Source organism: Rana temporaria, chromosome 8, assembly GCF_905171775.1.
Source record: "Rana temporaria chromosome 8, aRanTem1.1, whole genome shotgun sequence".
In the NCBI taxonomy this organism is placed as follows: domain Eukaryota; kingdom Metazoa; phylum Chordata; class Amphibia; order Anura; family Ranidae; genus Rana; species Rana temporaria.
In genome coordinates this window covers 96,481,319-96,503,661 of record NC_053496.1, presented here as the reverse complement: position 1 = coordinate 96,503,661, position 22,343 = coordinate 96,481,319, and the positions used below count along the sequence as shown (strand labels likewise).

The 22,343-nt window shown below is 42.4% G+C and overlaps 1 protein-coding gene across 4 annotated transcripts in view; it reads right to left on the bottom strand.

The window, feature by feature from the left end:
- The window catches only part of PALD1 (phosphatase domain containing paladin 1), a 315,649-nt gene that overhangs the window by 168,115 nt on the left and 125,191 nt on the right, over positions 1–22,343 (bottom strand). For all 4 annotated transcript variants that reach the window (XM_040362326.1, XM_040362325.1, XM_040362327.1 and 1 more), the window contains 2 exons: positions 7,253–7,459; positions 706–808 (listed from right to left, as the gene is read on the bottom strand). In XM_040362326.1, coding sequence (XP_040218260.1) covers positions 706–808; positions 7,253–7,459 — 310 coding nt within the window. The remainder of the gene's footprint in view (positions 1–705; positions 809–7,252; positions 7,460–22,343) is intronic.

Here is a 22,343-nt window from a genome sequence, read left to right as displayed (position 1 = left end):
TGTTTGTGTGGAAGAATGGGCCAAAATCACACCTGAGCAATGAATGCGACTAGTTTCTTCATACAATTTTGTTTATATATTTTTTGAGGCTATGTATTATAGCAAAAAGTAAAAAATAGTTTTTTTTTTCAAAATTTATCGATCTATTTTTGTTTTTAGTGCAAAAAATAAAAAAACGCAGAGGTGATCAAATACCACCAAAAGAAAGCTCTATTTGTGAAAAAAAAAAAAAAAAAAGGACGTCAATTTTGTTTGAGAGCCACGTTGCATGACCGCGCAATTGTCACTTAAAGCGGCACAGTGCCGAATAGCAAAAAGTGCTCTGGTCTTTGACCAGCGAAATGGTCCGGGGCCTAAGTGGACTTCAGACAATTATTTTTTTTTGGATAGAGTAATAAATTGATTAGACTTTTAGGCTTTTTCTGCTGTTTGAGATAGGTTTCCCTTTATTGCGGGATCCACCAATTGTGGTCACGTTTGAGTGACAGTGATCCCCCTGGCAAGCAGTCAGAATATTTCCAACAAACATCTAGACAGCATTAAGGTAACTGAACTCTATCCAAAACAAAAAAAGGTTTTTGGCTGTATTAACATTAAAAAAAAAAAAAAAAAAACTCTAGAGCTAAAGATTCACGCAGAGCAGTGTTTTAATCAATATGCCTGCAACAACCTTAGGCAATAGTAATATACTGTACAGGACCATACCTGTACAAGATAGTGTTCTGGCATGGTCTCAGAAATCCTCCCAACACAGTAACTTGCTTTATGAAAATCATCATGAATCTGGAACTCTTCTTTACAATTGTACCTGAAATGAAAGACACCCAGATCACACTCACAGATTATGGCTTATAACTAGTGTTGAGCAGAATATGCCATATTCGATTTCGCGATATATCTCGAATATATATTCGAATATTCGAGATATATTCGCTAAATTCGAATATTCGTGATATTTTATCGAAAGTAAATGATTGCGATTTTTCGCTATTGCGAATGCGAAAATAATTGCGATTTTTTGATAACTGCGGTAGGAGCACTCTGATTGGCTCAGAATATTCGTGATATTTTATCGAAATATCGCAACATGCGAATGCGATATTTATTGCGCAATTTCGAGAAATGCTGGAGGAGCGCTCTGATTGGCTCAGAATATTCGTGATATTTTATCGAAATATCGCAACATGCGAATGCGATATTTATTGCGCAATTTCGAGAAATGCTGTAGGAGCACTCTGATTGGCTCAGAATATTCGTGATATTTTACAATACAAAATAATTGCGAATATTCGGCAAATGCGGAAGGAGCACTCTGATTGGCTCAGAATATTCTTGATATTTTACAATACAAAATAATTGCGAATATTCGGCAAATGCAGAAGGAGCACTCTGATTGGCTCAGAATATTCTTGATATTTTACAATACAAAATAATTGCGAATATTCGGCAAATGCAGAAGGAGCACTCTGATTGGCTCAGAATATTCTTGATATTTTACAATACAAAATAATTGCGAATATTCGGCAAATGCGGAAGGAGCACTCTGATTGGCTCAGAATATTCTTGATATTTTACAATAGAAAATAAAAAGTGTTTTGCATTGGTGGTGATTCTTTACTCTATCCATCTGTCACAGCCGTTTGTCAATCAAACACCTTGAAGATTGAACACGTTCATGCTGCATGCTTTGGACTTTTTTTCACTTCACATATCAAAGACATTTTTATGAAAGATTATTTTTCTATTATTGGGACTATATTTCTTTATATATTTGTTTCACTGTGTATTTCACAAGTTATTTGCGCTTGCTTATTTTATAATTTGCCCACATGTCTTGTCACTAGACATATTTTTTATTCTTGTAGAGCGACTCCATTTTCTGTCTTGTATTAATTTATGTTGTATAACATTTTTGAGTTGCTGCTGTATTCTCCCCTTTTTTAAGGTATGCGCAATTTTTTCCTTCTTACAAAAAATAATAATATCAAACATACAAATATTCATAACATACACATACACATACACAAAGCCCCCCCCTTTTGCATCAGAGACAATCAGAGTTCTCCTACCACAGTTATCGAAAATTCGCAATCATTTTCGCATTCGCAATAGCGAAAAATCGCAATTTTTTTTTTTTCAATTTGGCAACATAATAGGATCGCCTCAGCTTAGCTACTCGGCCCAGGGTCTCTAATCATACCAGCAATGCTTTTAGACGTCGATAGGATGTGATCTGTTTTAAAAATCAAATTGAAAAAATGCGAATATTCGGAATTGCGAATATTCACCGCGAAATTCGAAATATAGCGCGATTTCTCGAATATGCTATATTCGAGTCGAATATTCGCAATGCGAATATTCGTGAGCAACACTACTTATAACAAAACTTATACAGCAATCACTGGCAAGTACACACTCTATTCAGTAGGTTTTTTTTCAGCTGAAACTTGGTAGAGCTCAGTTTTACCACCTCTGGCTCAGGCCCTCTGCTCCCTGCTCAACACTATCACTTGTAAACACAGAAGTCTGGCTTCTGTGTTTACAAGTGACAGCTTGTGCAGGATGGAAACAAGGGAGATGCAGGTGCCTGGGTGCAGTGCAGATGCCGACACCCCCACTGGATGATCTCCCTGCGAACGAGAGATGTGTAACCACCTACAGTGTGCAGGGAGGTACTAGAGCCGGTTGGGTGCTTCAGCTTGATACAGTAACAAAAGACACATGGAAGATGATGGAACCTTTGAGGAGGGGGGAGAATATAGGGGCAGTGGAGGGGGGGGGGGGGTTGCATGCAGAGGTTAGAGCTAAAAAGGGGTGAAAGCGAGATGTGGATGGGAGATAAAGAGGTAGCTGTGTACTCTGTGTGTAGCACACTCCCAAACTCTGCACTCTGAATTCTGTATGTAAGGCACTCCTGGTATTGAATGCCCCTTTAAACTCCTTCCACAGTTAGTGAAATTGACCACATCCATTATTTGATGCAGTTTGGAGGGTGAGCGTGTGGTCGTAGGGTTTTTTTTTTTTTGGGGGGGGGGGGGTTAAAAAGCCCTGCTATCCAGGCAACAAAAATGTTAAAGTGTCCTATTAAAAATGAAATGTGAAATAAAATAATTTTACAATAAAAAAACAAAAAACACTAAATTGAAATGATTAAATATAATGTGGAAATGATAGTAAGCTTCCTGGCTCTTATAATATAGATTTGCCAACAAAAAAAAGCCAAGACAACATGGCTAATGTACTGCCACAGTACCTTTGCAGAATAAGTGTTTCCTGTTATAATATACTGTATATGGAATTGTGATATGCCAATTTTTGACGCTTTGCTGCTCTTCTGAAGTATTCCACTTAACAGACTTCAGTGGGAGAAAATAACATACAGTCTTGCTCATAAGTTTACCTACTCTGGCAGAATTTATAATTTCTTGGCCATTTTTCAGAGAATATGAATGATAACACAAAAACTTTTCTTTCACTCATGTTTAGTGTTTGGCTGAAGCCATTTTTTATCAATCAACTGTGTGTTTACTCTTTTTAAATCATGACAACAGAAACTATCCAAATGACCCTGATAAAAAATTAACATACCCCAGTTCTTAATACCATGTATTGCTCCCTTTAACATCGATGACAGCTTGAAGTCTTTTGTGGTATTTGTGGATGAGGCGCTTTATCTTCTCAGATGGTAAAGCTGCCCATTCCACTTGGCAAAAAGCCTCCAGTTCCTGTAAATTCTTGGGCTGTCTTGCATGAACTGCACGTTTGAGATCTCCCCAGAGTGGCTCAATGATACTGAGGTCAGGAGACCGAGATGGCCACTCCAGAACCTTCTCTTTATTCTGCTGTAGCCAATGACAGGTCGACTTGGCCTTGTGTTTTGGATCATTGTCATGTTGGAATGTCCAAGTCCTGTGCCTTTGTAGCTCACACATCTCCAAAACATCAGCGATCCACCTCCGTGTTTCAAAGTAGGAATGGTGTACCTTTCATCATAGGCCTTGTTGACTCCTCTCCAAATTAAGCGTTTATGATTGCGGCCCAAAAAAAAAAAGTCTTTATACTCACTGTAAAATCCTTTTTTCTGAGTTCATGGACGGACGGATCCGGAAGCGGATGTGCCATGAACAAAAAAAATATTAAAAGCCAGCAGCTACAAATACTGCAGCTGCTGACTTAATATTAGGACACTTACCTGTCCTGGAGTCCAGCGCCGTCCGCAGCAGAGGACGAGCGACCGCTCGTCACTCTGCTGCCCCCCGCCATCCTCAGTGAGGGAACCAGGAAGTGAAGCGCTCCGGTTTCACTACCCGGTTCCCTACGGCGCATGCACGAGTTGCGCTGCGCTGCCGATTGGCTCCCGCTGTGCTGTGGGAGCCGAGTGTTCCCAGAGCACAACAGGGGGAGGACGGGAGGTGATGTTCTGTCCGCAGTCTGCCCGAGACTGTGTGGCCAGAAGTGGGTGCAAATACCTGTCTTTAGACAGGTATCTGCACCCCCCTGCCCCCTGAAAGGTATCAAATGTGACACCGGAGGGGGGAGGGTTCCGATCAGCGTGAGTTCCACTTTAGGGAAAGTTTCCACTTTAATCTTGACAAAGTGGGTATTAGCCTTCCTTTAGGAGTGACTAGGCAGAATGTGTTAACATCAAAGCTGAACAGCCCCGCCCAGGGGGCAGTCCTACTGTCTATATTCCCTCACCCTGCACTCAGCAGCTCAGTTCGTCAAAAGCAGAACAAACTTAAAAACGAGGGTTGGGTGCCGTGTCCGTCCATGAACTCGGAGAAAAGGATTTTACGGTGAGTATAAAAATCCTATTTTCTCTTTCGTTCATGGACAGACACAGCCTTAATCTTGACAAAGTGGGACGTCACAAAGCAGTGTCAAAAATGAGCGGTGGGAACAGCATAAAAATAAACTTCACCCCAAAACAAAACAGAGCTCCTCAACTGAGGAGTTGCAACTTTAAGCAGCCGCCTGCAAAATTTTGCGGCCAAAAAAAGCATCTGAAGATGCACTCACATCAACTTTGTAAAGTTTAGTGAAAGTGTGAACAGACGACCAGGTCGCCGCCTTACACAACTGGGAAACCGACGCTTGTCGGAAAGCCAAGAGGCACCTATTGCCCTGGTCGAAATTACATTTGAAATAAACCTCCAGGCCTATGGGTCCAAAGGGAGTCATGTCTTCTCCTTAGCTAGGCAGAAAAAAACTGAGCTGCTGAGTAGAGGCTGAGGGGATATAGCCAGTAGGACCGCCCCCTGGGTGGGGAGGTTCAGCTTTGATGTTAACACATTTTGCCTAGTCACTCCTAAAGAAAGGCTAATACCCACTTTGTCACAATTAAGGCCGTGTTCGTCCATGAACGAAAGAGAAATCTAAATTTTGGTCTCATCACTCCAAATGACTTTGTGCCAGAAGGTTTGAGGCTTGTCTCTGTGCTGTTTGGCATATTATAAGTGGGACACTTTGTGGCATTTGCGTAGTAATCGTTTTCTTTTGTGGACTCGACCATCAGCCCATCTTTCTTCAAGTGCCTTCTTATTGTGCATCTTGAAACAGCCACACAACGTTTTCAGAGAGTCCTGTATTTCACCTGAAGTTATTTTTTTTTTTTTTTTCTATGCAGCCAGAACAATTTTCCTAGCAGCTGTGGCTAATTTTCCACTTTTTGATTAGAGTTTGAACACTGCCGATTGGCATTCTCAATTCCTTGAATATCTTTTTATACCGCTTTCCTGTTTTATACAGCTCAACTACCTTTTCCCACAGATCCTATGACAATTCTTTTGCTTTCTCCATGATTCAGAATCCAGAAACGTCAGTGCAGCACTGGATGAAAGATGCAAGGGTCTGTCAGGAGTCCAGAAACTCATTGACCTTTTATGCACACCTTTTACAAGCAAACACATCACAGGTTAGGATGGTTATCTTAAATACCCATTTGTGTCAACTTGTGTGCATGTTATCAGGCCAAAATCACCAGGGTATATAAACCTTTGATCAGGGTAATTTGGGTAGTTTCTGTTGGGATTAGGATTAAAAAAAAAAAAAAAAAAGAGTAAAACGCAGTTGATTGATAATAAACGGCGTCAGCCAAACACTAACCATGAGTAATAGAAAGTTTTTTGTGTTATCATTCATATTCTCTGAAAAATGAGCACAACTGTAAATGCAGCATGTAGGCCTTCTCCCCAGCACTGCAATGCAGAAAGTGGGTGCCAGAGAAAACAATTGGTTTTCCTTTGTCCATTTATTTTCTCTGAGTTAAAAAACACAACAAAATGCATGAAAACATGGGCAGCAAGAACAAGCTTCAACGGTGATATACAGTCAAGTGAGTGAAGACTGCCAAGGCAAAGCAGCTGTATTACAGATACTCGGGCGTTTGTTTTTTGGCTGTGCATGTGTAGCTATCAAATTTGGCTGGCACTATGCATTCAAATAAAAAGACTTTAGTTTGCATTGAAAGCACACCTGTCATATGAGAAACATGGAAGCAGGCATTGCTAACCAGCTTTATAAAAATATATATACGCTTTCATGGGCGTCCGCTCCATAGGGCAAGGGGGGGCAATTGACCCCCCCTGGAAAATCGAGAAGGTGTTGAGTTTTGCGGCTGCGGGCTGTCTGAGCGGTCCCGGGCTGGATGTCACACAGGCACAGCGAGCAGAGTGAAGCCACCCCCCCTCCAGTGTTTATGTGTACACAGGGGGAGGGAACCTGCTGTGACTGTGCTGTGGTGATGGCTGATCCGAGGTACTGAATGGGATGGGGGAGGGGGGTCCATCTGTGCTGAAGGGGGGTTTGTGCTGAATGGGGGGGGTCCATTTGTGCTGAAGGGGGGGGTCTGTGCTGAATGGGAGGTCCATCTGTGCTGAAGGGGGGTCTGTACATTCTCTAGGCTATATTTATATGGGCAGGGAGTGAAGATGAATTATCTCAAGATCTATTTCAAACTGCCAGCTGGCCGCGTTATCAGTAAAGCGCCGCTAAAAAGTGACGCTTTACCATCGTTTTAGCTGCGCTATTCGGCCACTAGTGGGGCACGTTTAATTCCCGCTGGCGTTTGAAGAAAGGGTTAAATGCGACTGTGTATCGCCGCTGCCAAATCGCCCCTCCCTGAAAAAATTTCAGTGGACGCCCATGTACTCTTTGGAAAGTATGTTCAACGATCATCTCACTAGTAAAATCCTTACCAGACTACAATTTCTGGCATGGAACTCAATGTAAAGCAACTTAATTCCATACTCACGTTATAACTACAGGGGCCACTTTATTGGTGATGATGGATTTTGCTTTGTTGTGCATGCCCGTTGTCTGGAATGAATGAATACTTAGGCTGTTTCTGTCTTCTCCACTTGAACTTCCACTGCCATTTCCTTGGATGCTGTCACTGGGGGGCACTATTGGCGCTGGCTGTTGAGCTGCACTGGCAGTTGTACCCATGCTCCACAAGCGCCTAAAGATAAAATGTAACAATGTATAAGACAAAAGAAGTCTAAAATAAAAAAGGATGAACAAAAATAAATGCATTTTACTTGAACATGCATAGTCATTTAATGTAAAAAAAAAAAATGTTAAATTTGCACACCTTAAACAAGACAAGCAACTAGACAGACAGAACTATACTTTTTAAACCACATATTATTTATTAACAAACAATCTATCCTGCATTAGTCTACTTTCACAGTGCTCTGTAGCAAAATTTCTGTAAAAAAAATAATTTCTGTTGAGTTTTCTAGTTGCCTGCACCTGTGAAAAATGGACACTCAAATAAACGCACCAAAAATGAAAATGTGTGTCATGTTTGTTGTTCATTTCAATGGAGAGCTGCGTTTTTGGTGTAGTTTTGAAAGGTACCAAAAATGCAGCATGCAGGGCTTTTCAAAACACAATCGCACCAGCAGCACAGTGGTGTGAAGAGTCCCATAGGATTTAAAGGGAACCATTTTTCTTGCAAGGTAAAAAACACAGGAAAAACGCATAGTGCGAAATTACCCTTAATCTCTTGCTGTGGACTGTAAACATATATGTGGGCCTCACTGAAAGCTGCATATATGTATATGGGTTTGTGATAGGAGGGTTCTAAGAAGCACAGCGCTCTCCTCAGAACAGAGACCAGGCACTCAACAAGAGCCCTGGGTCTTGTGACAACGATTGGGAACCAAGAGTATGAGCTCCCGATCATCCGATCGCTGCGATAGCCATTCAGAGACTATTACAGTGATCAGTCACTGTACAGCTCACCCTGTGGTTTAGTTCTCCTGAATAGAGAGAGAAATATGCAGTATATTGCATCTTTCTCTCACTGCTAGGAGGAGAAAAATTTAAAAAACAGTTTTTGAAGGAACTTGCAGGTACGCTGTTCCAAACATCTTTAAAAACTAACCACAGATTTTCTGTAGATGTAGGCCGCCTCAAATCCCTTCCATCTCTTCATGTAATCCTAGACAAACTCAATGATTCAGGGCTCTGTGGGGGCCAAACCATCCCTTTCAGCAGTGGCGGCTGGTGCTCAAAATTTTTGGTGGGCGCGAACAAACTAAAAAAAACAACATCAATTGCAGCCACTGTGTCCATCAAGCCCAGCCACTGTGCCCATCAAGCGCAGACACTGTGCTATCAAATGCAGACACTGTGCTATCAAATGCAGACACTGTGCTATCAAATGCAGACACTGTGCCATCAAATGCAGACACTGTGCCATCAAATGCAGACACTGTGCCATCAAATGCAGACACTGTGCCATCAAATGCAGACACTGTGCCATCAAATGCAGACACTGTGCCATCAAATGCAGACACTGTGCCATCAAATGCAGACACTGTGCCATCAAATGCAGACACTGTGCTATCAAATGCAGACACTGTGCTATCAAATGCAGACACTCTGTCTGTCAAATGCAGTCACTGTACCCATAAATTGCCGCCACTGTGCCAAACGGAGCCACTGTACCCATCAATTGCTGCCAGCATGCCCATCAATTGCTGACACTGTGCCCATCAAATGCTGCCAGTGTGCATCCCACGCCCGGCAATTACCTGTCTCGGTGGGGCAGCTGGTCATGGCGCGGCGGTGTCCTGCACGCTCCTCGAGGTCTTCTCCCGTCCTCTCCATCAGTCGTCTAATCACAACGCCTGTTTCAGCCAATCAGGTGACGGGTAACAGACCCGAGCACCTGATTGGCCAAGAGGCAGTTCAGGGTTAGGAAAGCAAATATTCATTCACTTTCCTAACACAACGCTGAGTGAACTGCAAGCGCCCAGCATGGCGCCCGCTGTTCACCTTTTTGGACGCCTATTAGAGACTATGGCTCTAATCAGGTTCTTCCAAAAAATACCTTGTGCTGTAATTCAGGTGCCCGGCGCCCAAAAAGGGGTCGGGTACCTGAATATGGGGTGGCAGCGGTGACCATAGATTCATGAATCTATCTATGGTGATAGAGCAGTGTCAGGAGAGAGGGGGTGGTGCTCATGCACACCTTATGGACGCACCGCCACTGCCTTTTAGGACCCCTTGTCCTTCATTGTACCAAATATAGATTGCTTGAGTTTTTTGTCCTGTTGCAGAATACATTTGGGGCCAATCACACGATCCCCTAAAGGTTTGGCATGATGGTTAAGTATCTGCCTGTATTTCTTAGCATTAAGGACACCATTGATCCTGACCAAATCTACAACTCCATTTGCAGAAATGCAGCCCCAAACTTGCAAGGAACCTCCACCATGCTTCACTGTTGCCTACAGACACTCATTAGTGTACTGCTCTCCAGCCCTTCAGTAAACAAACAGCCTCCTGCTACAGCCAACTATTTACAATTTTGACTCATCAGTGCACTGCACCTGCTGCCATTTTTCTGCATCCCAGTTCCTATGTTTTTGTCTATAGTTGAGTTGGTTAGCCTTGCTCTCATATCGGAGATATGGCTTTTTGGCCACAATGTTTCCATAAAGACCACTTCTGGCCATCAGACTTCTGTGGATGGGTTCCACTGGTTTCCACCAGTTGTGCGCTGATGGCACTGCTGGACATTTTCCAATGTTGAAGGGAAGTAAGCATGATGTGTCCATCTGCTGAATTGTTTTGTTACCCGACCACTGCATCTACTGTACTCGGAGTTGCCCATTTTTTATGCTTCTTCAAAAGAGCTTGAACAGCACGTTTTAAAGCTCCCACACTGCTTTGAAATATTTGCCTGGGGGAAACATTGTTGATGCAGTATAACTACCTTGTGTCTTGTTGCTGTGCTCAGTCTTGCCATGGTGTATCACCTGTGACATGAAACGGTCTTCAGCAACTTAACCTTAGTAGCAGAGTTTGGCTTTTCCTCACCCAATTTTAAGCCTCCTACACAATTTCTGTTTCAGTTGATGACTAAGTTTCAACCTACATATGAAATTGATGATCATTGGCACCTGCTTGGCATAATAATCATACACCTCACCTTTATCCTACAAAATTCATGACTTTGTGCAAGTGTACAAAGTGTGCAATAGTAAGAATTAATGCTGGTTTGAAGCCGAAGGGTAGTCAAACCAAATATTGATTTTGATTCTGCTTCTGTTCGCATTTTGTAAATTGATAAACATTGAAAATATTTAATTTTTGAAAGCATTCTTACTTCACAGCATTTCTTCACTCCTGCCTAAAACTTTTGCACAGTACTGTACATTTTTGGTTTCATGTTTAATCACACTTTAAGGACTCCTCGAAGGACATTGAGCTACAATTTTTCCCAGTCTCTGCACAGGATATCTGGAGGTAACATGTATTAGAAAATAACACTTTTTAAGAGATAAGCCCTACATGCATACATACATGTATAGACAACCGTTTAGAAGCAAACGATTATACACATCTGCCCCCATGCTTATACACATCTGCCCCCATGCTTTAATATAAAGAATGGTTTGTTGTCATCTCTTACCTACATCAGGCAGACCCGTCGGCAGAGAGGCTGATGGACACGTGTCCATTCGATTAATCGTTAATTTCTTTAATCGACTAAAATTATTTTGATCGACGAACCGCGGAGTGAGCTCCGCGGTCTCGCCGATAGGAAAGGCCGCGGCTTCGGCCTAGCTCCGGAGCCATCTTGGTCCACCCGGCGGCAACCAAGTAGCGGCGCGCTGACGTCATCATCACCCGCCCGCCCTGCTTGTATTATGTTCCCGCGCACACGTGTCCATCAGCCTCTCTGCCGACGGGTCTGCCTGATGTAGGTAAGAGATGACAACAAACCATTCTTTATATTAAAGCATGGGGGCAGATGTGTATAAGCATGGGGCAGATGTGTATAAGCATGGGGGCAGATGTGTATAAGCATGGGGGCAGATGTGTATAAGCATGGGGGCAGATGTGTATAAGCATGGGGGCAGATGTGTATAAGCATGGGGGCAGATGTGTATAAGCATGGGGGCAGATGTGTATATAAAAGCATGGGGGCAGATGTGTATATAAAAGCATGGGGGCAGATGTGTGTGTGTATAAAAGCATGGGGGCAGATGTGTGTGTATAAAAGCATGGGGGCAGATGTGTGTGTATAAAAGCATGGGGGCAGATGTGTGTGTATAAAAGCATGGGGGCAGATGTGTGTGTATAAAAGCATGGGGGCAGATGTGTGTATATAAAAGCATGGGGGCAGATGTGTGTATATAAAAGCATGGGGGCAGATGTGTGTATATAAAAGCATGGGGGCAGATGCTGTAATATACACATCTGCCCCCATACTGCAAGAATATACACATCTGCCCCCATACTGTAATGTACACATGGGGGCAGATGTGTATATTCTTGCAGTATGGGAGGCAGATGTGTATATTACAGCATGGGGGCAGATGTGTAAATTACAGCATGGGGGCAGATGTGTAAATTACAGCATGGGGGGCAGATGTGTAAATTACAGCATGGGGGGCAGATGTGTAAATTACAGCATGGGGGGCAGATGTGTAAATTACAGCATGGGGGGCAGATGTGTAAATTACAGCATGGGGGGCAGATGTGTAAATTACAGCATGGGGGGCAGATGTGTAAATTACAGCATGGGGGGCAGATGTGTATATTACAGCATGGGGGGCAGATGTGTATATTACAGCATGGGGGCAGATGTGTAAATTACAGCATGGGGGGCAGATGTGTAAATTACAGTATGGGGGGCAGATGTGTATATTACAGTATGGGGGGCAGATTTGTATATTCTTGCAGTATGGGGGGGATATATGGATATTACAGTATGGGGGGGGGGGGAGATGTGGATATTACGGTTTGGGGGCAGATGTGGATATTACGGTATGGGGGGGGGAAGTCATTGATTGTGGAAACCAACTAGTGTCGAGTGATTGTATATAGTGTATACCACATTTACCACTGACTAATGCAGAGTTGCAATGCAAGGAGATCAGCTAAAAGTAGTTGTATCTGTATGGGCGTAAAATGAAGGATGGATGGCCGCACTCCAAACCAAACAGGTTGTCTTTATTTAAACGAACAGCAAAACATACCAGATCACAGCAACAGAAACAGGAGGATAACCGACGTTTCGCACTGACTTGGTGCTTATTCATGGATAATAGTCATTCATAGCCATGAATAAGCACTAAGTCAGTGCGAAACGTCGGTTATCCTCCTGTTTCTGTTGCTGTGATCTGGTATGTTTTGCTGTTCGTTTAAATAAAGACAACCTGTTTGGTTTGGAGTGCGGCCATCCATCCTTCATTTTACGCCCATGCTTGCCTAGTGCACTGCCAGCACCCTTGGAATCCTACACCTGTGTATGACCCTATAGCAGACCCACCTTGAGCGGTGATTTTCCTTCTTTAGTTGTATCTGTATGTGCGTTAATTAATCGAAATTAGTCGATTAATCGATTAAAAAAACCGATTAATCGAACACAAAAATTTTAATCAGTAGCAGCCCTAATTATATATATATATATATATATATATATATATATATATATATATATATATATATATATATATATATATATATATATATATATATATATCCGAATGTCGTTCGAAATTTGAGAACCCATCGAACATTTGTTGTCAGAAATTCCGATCGTGTGTATGCGGCATAAGAGTTGCATGGAAAACAAATGCCGTTGAACCAATTTACCAGTACTGCCCTACTACTAGACAAAACCCAGCATGAAGTAACCATTCTGCACAAAATAAAAATATCAAAAAGGATCGCTAGAATTATTCAACACTATTATTAATGTCTTTATTTTTTTATCGTGTCCATATGAGGATGTCATTTGTCAGGCATTTCCTGCTGCTCCTGCTATCACTGTGCAGCACAATTGTACACTGGTAATAATGGTAATTGCCTTACATTGTCCTGTGCTCCCAGACCGCATCTTCTGAGGAAGTGCCCCTTCCATTTTGTATGTTATATCTGGGACTTCCTTTCTGCTGTCACAAAAACAACTTCACAACTACACTGACAAATGACATAATTGGTTTTATGTACAAACTGTTTACAGCACCCAACATATGCAGTAACAGTTTTTAGGCGTGGACGTCACTAAATTGCCCTTATTTTACTTGATTCAGCTTTGGCCTGAAAATTAAGCTCTGTTTTAGGGTCTCTATTACACAGGCATCATCTGTTCAGTCACGTTTTAGCCAAGGAAAAACTGATTGTCAGTTTTTACATCCGTGTTTAGCTCAAGTAAGTTCACATCAGTTTGTAAATCAGTTCCGTTAACATTAGTTTACATCCATTTTTGCATCCATTTTCCTTAGTTGAGGCAGAAATCAATCATAGGTAAGTATATACAAAAATTGTTACTTGCCTTAAAACAGACATAAAACGGAATGGATGTAAATGAACAGCATCCGTTCAGATCCAACTAAAACCAGGGGCCTCCAAACTTTAACCACTTGCCGCCCGCCAAATAGCAAAATGACAGCGGCAAAGTGGTTTCAATATCCTGACTGGACGTCATATGACGTCTTCAGGATATTGAGCCGATGCGCGCCCCTGGGGGCGTGCATCGCGGCGATCATTGTTGCGGGGTGTCAGTCTGACACCCCGCAACACCGATCTAGGTAAAGAGTCTCTCTGACGGAGACTCTTTACATCGTGATCAGCCGTGATTGGACACGGCTGATCACGATGTAAAGAGGAAAATCCGGTAATTGGCTTTTCCTCACTTGCGTCTGATCCATAGCTCATACGGGAAAATCTGTCCACAGGACAACTATTATACCGAGTACACACGATCATTTTTCGGGTTGTAAAAAACGAAGTTTTTCAGGCTCTAGAAAAAACGTTTTTTTCAACTTCATCATTAAAACGGCGTTGCCCACACACGATCGTGAAAAAAAAATGCTCTAGCAAAGCGTGGTGACGTACGACGGCACTATAAAGGGGAAGTTCCATGCAGATGACGCCACCCTTTGGGCTGCTTTAGCTGATTTTGGGTTAATAAAAGACGATTCGCGCTTTTCTGTCTGTTACAGCGTGATGAATGTGCCATCCCCATTATGAACAGTAGTTTTATATCAGAACAAGCGCTCCTGTCTCATAACTTGCTTCTGAGCATGCGCAGGTTTTTCACGTCGTTAAAGCCCACACACGATAATTTTTACAACTCAAAAAACGACATGGTTAAAACGTCGTGAAGAGAGAGCATGTTCAAAAATGTTTTGGTCGTTTTTCAGAAAAATGCTCTGAAGCCCACACACGATCGTTTTAAATTACATTTGTTTTTTACAACCTGAAAAATGATCGTGTGTACGCATAAGTCGTGCACTCCGCAAATCTGGACATTATGGAAGAGTGTCAAGAGGAAAGTCATTGTTGAAAGAAAGCCATAAGAAGTCCCATTTGCAGTTTGTGAGAAGCCATGTGGGGGACACAGCAAACATGTGGAAGAAGGTGATGAGACCAAAATGTAACCTTTTGGTCTAAAAGCAAAAACGCTATGTGTGGCAGAAAACGAACACTGCACATCACCCTAAACACACCATCCCCACCGTAAAACATGGTGGTGGCAGCATTATGTTGTGGGGATGTGTTTGTTCAGCAGGGACAGGGAAGCTGGTCAGAGTTGATGGGAAGATGGATGGAGCCAAATATAGGACAATCTTAGAAGAAACCTGTTATAGTCTGAAAAGGACTTGAGACTGGGGCAGAGGTTCACCTTCCAGCAGGACAACGACCCTAAACATGCAGCCAGAGATGCAATGGAATGGTTTAGATTAGGGTTGTCCCGATACCACTTTTTTAGGACCGAGTACAAGTACCGATACTTTTTTTTCAAGTAGTCGCCGATACCGAATACCGATACTTTTTTTAAATGTGTCCCCAAATGCAGCCATGTCCCCCCCATATGCAGCCATGTCCCCCACATATGCAGCCATGTCCCTCTAGCCATGTCCCTCACATATGCAGCCATGTCCCTCTAGCCATGTCCCTCACATATGCAGCCATGTCCCTCTAGCCATGTCCCTCACATATGCAGCAATGTCCCTCTAGCCATGTCCCTCACATATGCAGCAATGTCCCTCTAGCCATGTCCCTCACATATGCAGCAATGTCCCTCTAGCCATGTCCCTCACATATGCAGCAATGTCCCTCTAGCCATGTCCCTCACATATGCAGCAATGTCCCTCTAGCCATGTCCCTCACATATGCAGCAATGTCCCTCTAGCCATGTCCCTCACATATGCAGCAATGTCCCTCTAGCCATGTCCCTCACATATGCAGCAATGTCCCACTAGCCATGTCCCTCACATATGCAGCCATGTCCCTCACATATGCAGCAATGTCCCTCTAGCCATGTCCCTCACATATGCAGCAATGTCCCTCTAGCCATGTCCCTCGATGCGGCGGCGCGATGCGGCGGCAGCGGCGGGGGGGGGGAAAGTATTCTATTTAGGTATCGGGGGTATTTGCGCGAGTACGAGTACTCCCGCAAATACTCGGTATCGGTCCCGATACCGATACTGGTATCGGTATCTGGACAACCCTAGTTTAGATCAAAGCATATTCATGTGGTAGAATGGCCCGGTCAAAGTCCAGACCCAAGTCTACCCAGACCAAAGTCCAGACCTAAATTCAATCTGTGGCAAGACTTAAAAACTGCTGTTCACATATGCTTTCCACCCAATCTGACAGAGTTTGAGCTATTCTGCACAGAAGAATGAGCAAAAATTAAATTCTCTAGATGTGCAAAGCTGGTAGAGACATCCCCCAAAAGACTGGATCTGTCGGAAAAACAGATATGTTCGTGTGAAAGAGCCATTAGAGGGGCCAGATTAGTGCTGATCGCACATTGTGAATAAGGGTGGCAAGAAACTGCTTATGTTCCTGAATGTCGGCTGAGCTACTAGAATAGGGTAAACAGACATTCCCGGTTTCCGGGGACAGTCCCCAGATTGAGTACACTGTCCCCGGATTGGATTTGAACAGGGGCTGGGGCAATGGTAAAGACAGTCAGTGCAGAATTAAAAAAGCGCAGTGGAGGGAATACATCTGCGGTTTCGGGTGCATGCCCATCCAGCTCCGCTCGCATGTTCTTCTGCCTTGGCTCAAGTCCCTGCCAGCCGCCTGCCTGCTTATCTCCTTGCATTCCCTGACAGAGCGATCTTCCTCTGCTCCCCACCCAGTAGTAGCCAGGCCCGGAGAATAAGACTTGACAGGCTGAGAGGCGGGCAGCGGCGACGGACAGAGAGTTGCTGATTGCCACCAATACTAGTAAAAAAACAAATATAAAGCGCCAAGGTGGGAATGACAAATTGCACAACACTCATTTCAGATGCCATTCGTTTGAAAAACGTGAATATCCAAATATAAGAGGTCAAATTATTCCAGTGACTAAGCACTTGTGAGGGGAAAGGGAAGAACACAGGTGTAGCACTGGAGAGTGACAGTCACATTTATGATCACAAGGAATTAAGAGAACTTGTGCATGGTGAACATTGCGGACACAAATTTTGGTGCAATTTATGGATATATTTAAAGGCAACAAAATCAATTTTTTTCTTCTCTTTTTTGGTTTGTGATTTCACTAGCATGAGTTTGCACATATGTTGTTTACGCATGCATTTGTTTGCACTTGGTGAAGCATTATATATATATGTGATATATTGTGATATATATGAATAAGATTTTTTTTTAGAAACGCAACATTATTTGAAATGGCCATTCACATGTTTTATAGTAATATGTATAGTGCCTACTCTCACCTCATTTTTGCAGCACATAGCTTTCTACAGGATGGCTCTAAAATAGGCATTCAACTTAAAATTTGTTACACTAATCTGTTGTATTTAGCTATAAAATAGCACTATGACCGCATTAACAATATACAATACCTTTCGCTTTGAGCAGCGGTCTCCAAACTGCGGCCTGGGGGCCAGATGTGGCCTTTTGCTTGCTTTTATCTGACCCTTGGGGTATTATTCCCCCCCAGTGTCATCAACAATGGACCATAGTTCCTGCCACACTATCCCTCCCACTGAAACCTATGAAGATTCCTTCTACAGACACCAATTATGGGGCATTATTCATCTTAATGACACCAGTGATGGGGCACAATTCCTTCCACTTAGGGAAATATAAATCAATAACAATTTTTTTTTTTTTTAAACATTTCTTAAATAAATTTTAATAAAAATGCTTTTGAAGTAAAAATCTATCCAAACAGTTTTCTATTTAAGATACATTAATAATTTAGTTTATTCAGCACAAAATGGAGCTTAGTTATGTAGCATGAGGCTGTATACTCCGAGATAACATGCACTGCATTAATGCATTCACACAATTTTACAGTAACTTTGAGATCAAAACAAAGTTCAGGAATAATACTTTATGCCATTGTTTTGCAAATCTACACTACAAACTGTATGATTGAATCAGTTCTGATATCACGGTTTTACTAAGCTAAAAGCTTATTATTCTAAATAGGAAACCTTCATTTTGTTTGCAAATATTAAAAGATTCTAACTACCAGCGAGAATGAGTCCTTACATTTAAAGAGCACCTGTCATTTCAGATCCATCATCATGGCAGAGCCTGTTAGTGGGTATCCACTCACCTGCTGCCGCCACGTTCCTCACCTTGTTTTGTCACTGCCACATCACCAGCCGTCCCATTAATGAATGGGACTGTCGGTGAGTCAACAGTGGGTCAGAGGAGAAGCTGCTGGACAGAGATGACAGTTCATTTAAATCAAATCCACCCGGCTCTTACTGATACCAAAAATAGGACATTATTCCTCCCAGTGATACCAATGATGGACATCATCACTCACAAGGTCATCAACGATGGGGCACTATTCTTACCCCTAATAACAAAGATGGGGGAACAGTTTACACCCTCTGACACCAAGTCATTTTCTACTTCCACTGGCCACAGACTGGCCCCCTTAAAGTTTATAAACTGGCCATTTGTTTAGAAAGTTTGGAGACCCCTGGTTTAGAGTAAGGAATTATTTTTAAACAGCTCACAGCACAGAGAAAGTTAATGCGATAAAACTATACATGATATATATTTATGTATTATGTATTAATACAGTAAATAAGATGGCAATAAAAAACAAAGCAAAAAGTAAGCGTGAGAGGTTTTCATTGCTTACCAGCTGGCAACTATACCAGCAATTGCTGTCACTAGAAAATATTGTTTTTTCTTATTGGTCAGACCTCAGTCTTGCATCATAAAATTAAACATTTTTATCTTTGTCCCATATTTGACTAAAGCAGTGAAGATCCACAGTTCACATAGAATATCCAATCTTTGTAGAGCCAAAGCTTTACAGCAATTTTATAGTCCTAAATTCTCATCAGAGGCCACACCATAATAGGCATCGTTTATGTTATCTGAACTGAGCGTAAATGAGCGCCGATTCCCAGGAGACAAAATGCTGCTTCCCAAACAGTATCAGATATGAGCTTCTATTTTGCTACCAAGTATAATTACAAACCCACATTTAAAACTACACCCACACGCTGTTGACCATACAGTATTTGCTAAGGAAGGCTCTGCTCATAATAACAAGTACAATCTCATCTCCATTATTGCACATGCGCATCTTCAACATGTGGGAGGGGCAAACATGGGATTTCCAAGCAGTGGAAAATGACTCTCCAGCAGCGAGAACCATTAATAATGTCTGAATAATTATAAACACACACAGCCATTTAAAATGTCTAAGTGTGCTTGTAAATAAATGTGACACAACACAGTTAAAATATAACATGTTTAGGTTTCATTCACACCAGAGTTAGTCATTCTGGAACACGCACAGAAATGAGGCTGGGTTCACACTTCTGCGAATTGGATGCGGGAGAGTGTGACCGGCTCTCAATGGAGCCAGTTCACACTGCAGAAGGGTCCTGTGTGTCTTTGGCTCAGTTCCAGGTCCAAGTTCAAGCCTAAAATCTTCACTTGAGAACAGAGACGCACCAGACGACCTGCTGCGAACCACTCCGCAAAACAGAGTGAACCCAGCCTAAGCATTTTTGCCCATATTTAGGAAACGCACAAAAAAAAGAAAGCTATAAATGGACATTGCGCTTGTGGCGCCATTAAATGCTAATTAATGACACTTTTCCAACTAAGTAACAGAGTTATTCAATAACCATTGGTGTTTTTATATATCTAAAAAGGGAATTAAAAACTCTGTTACTTAGATTGTCAATGACAAAAACTAAAAAACTAAACTGGTGGGTAGCAGTTTCTTAAATTATTACAAATACCTTGTAAAGCTGAATGCTTTAGGCCCTTTAGGGGTGTAGTTATAAAACTAACCTTCGACGAATTTCACAAGCATTTTAGAGCCTACACAATTTGTTCCTGTATTTTCTCTAATACGATTATTTCCTATATATGTCAGCTCCATCTAGTGGCCAAAATGCTGCATTTGTTTTCCAAAACATCTCAATCTGAAAATATACTGCATTTAGTCACTAGACGGAGCCGACGATCATAGGAAAATTGTATTTCAGAGAAAAGAAGGGTAGATTTGTTTGTGCAGGCTGAAAAAATGCCTGTGACAATTGTTCAAGGCAGGGGTGGGCAGTTATTTTTTACCCAAGGAGCCACATGAGAAATTGGGACTGTTGTAGAAGGTTAACCAATAAGCTGAACTCAATTCTGCACATTATAACACTGTATTGCTTTATAAAAAGCAGTAAATTATATAGTTTTGACTTCCACTGGAATAACCCAGTTATATGGAAGCACATATTTAGACATGCTTGTGACAATCATCCAAGGCAAGGGTGGGCAAAACATTTTCCTAAGGGGACCATGTGAGAAAATTTGACTTTTTGTGGGGGCCAAACCCATAGTCTGAACTTAAAGTGCTTCTAAAAAGTAAAATACATTTTTACCTTTATTGCATTCCCTTCAATATATTGAACCAGCATTATGGTAATAATGGTAAGCTAGCACCTCCCTAAAGTGATTGTAAGGCTTCATTTTATTTTTAATAAAAAACATGTCATACAAATGCCCAGGTGTGGTCCAAGGAATGTTTTACAAATAGACTTCCAATTATATGCAAGCACCATCCTCTCACCTACTAAGTTAAACAAGTCCTCGCTGCAATGTGACCCTACTAGAGAAATTACTGAACAGGACACAAGCTGCTGCATCAATTGTTTTGACAGTTAAAGCTGAAGACAGGCTACTGAAAGGAAAGTACAGCTGTTGGCGGTACCACTTGTAGCCAACAGGTGACAACATAAAGCATAACTCCTCTGTAAGTTTTATTGTCAAAGTCAGAGCATTTCTGACTACTTATATACAGTATATGAATAATGCACTCGCTTTCACAAAAAAATTAAGTCACTAGTATTGCATAGGGTTAGAAAGAATGAACGTTTTTTTCATTTCCAGTGATCATCTAGAAGAAAATTCTCTACAATAGTATATGGCTATGGAATTTGCCACCATGGATCAGGTTGCAGGATCTAAAATGGCAATCTTATCAGGCAGTTATACCTTGAATTTCTACTCTTTAGGTCAAAAACCCCTATATTCAAATATGTTACCCCTACCTTTTATATTCCTGATATGTAATGGTTGTATCCCGTTCTCTTTGTCAGTTTGTCGCAATTGTCAGTTAAAGCGACACAGTGCTGGAAGCTGAAATTTCACCTGGGCAGGAAGGGGGTATATGTGCCCAGTAAGCAAGTGGTTTTAACCAGAGCGTTTTTTCAGCAGGAAAACAGTCAGGTACCTCCAGCACTGAATGTATGTAATGGCAAGGAGTTCTGGGTGTGCTGCAGGGTCTATTGATACTGGCTGGTGGGGGATCCAGTGTTAGGGATCTACTATGGAGGGGGGGGCCTATTGTTGCTGGCTGGTGGAGGGTCTATTGATGCTGGCTGCAGGGAGATTTGATGTTGCTGCCAGGGGTCTATTGTTGTTGGAGGGGTATATTGTTGAAAGCAGCCCATTGTTGCTTGGGGAAATCTGTTGCAGATTGGGGGGGGGGGGGTCTATTGTTGGTGGCTGCAGGGGATCTATTTTACTGCTTTTCTTGTTAGCATTGACAAATTCCATACAAATTACTTAGCACCACAAATGTTACTTGGTTCTGTATTCTCTACAGGGGGTAGTACTGGCAGGTGGCTAGGGGTTGGCACCAAGGTAAGAGACAGAGACAAGGAGAGTTCCTGCACCTGCCCCCTGGCCCCCTAAAGACTTACCTAAGCTGGATCTTGGTCCCGTGCTGTGCTCGAGAGCAGCTGTACTGCGCTCTTTCCTTCATAACTGGACTCTGAAATCATTGGTTCCTGTTGCTGTCAATCAAATCCAGTGACAAGGAAGCAGGGGGCAGTGGGGCAGTGGGGCTGAGGAGCACTGTGTGTGTCAATAGATGCCCACAGTGCAGCTCGGAAGCGAGCCCACAGAAGTACCCACCTTAGCATGGTTTGCACTCATCGAAAGACCCCACCCCCTCCCCCCACAAAGCTGCTGACCTTTAAGGTAGGCCTGTTACCAGTGTTCTGTCAGCTATAGAAAGGATGCTTGGACTTGTGATGGTCAGTTATGCCATGTTGGAGATTTCATCAGTGCAGTGTAATAACAAGCACTTCCAAGCCAACATGAAGGAAAATCCCCAATGCTTACGAGTCCTGATCATTTCCTTTTCTCCACAGAAATTAACCTCTTAACTAATATACCACTTCGAAAGAAGACTGGGGCCAGTGTTTGTGGTCTATGACACCAGCAAAAATGGAAGGCATTAGGGAAGGAATAGTCTACAGTGCAGGTGGGACAATTTTCAGCTAACAGATTATTGTCCTTTGCTCTTGTAACGGGAGGGCCTGTGGAACCCAGAATCCTCTAGAAAGTATGGGATACCCTTGCTGCAGCTC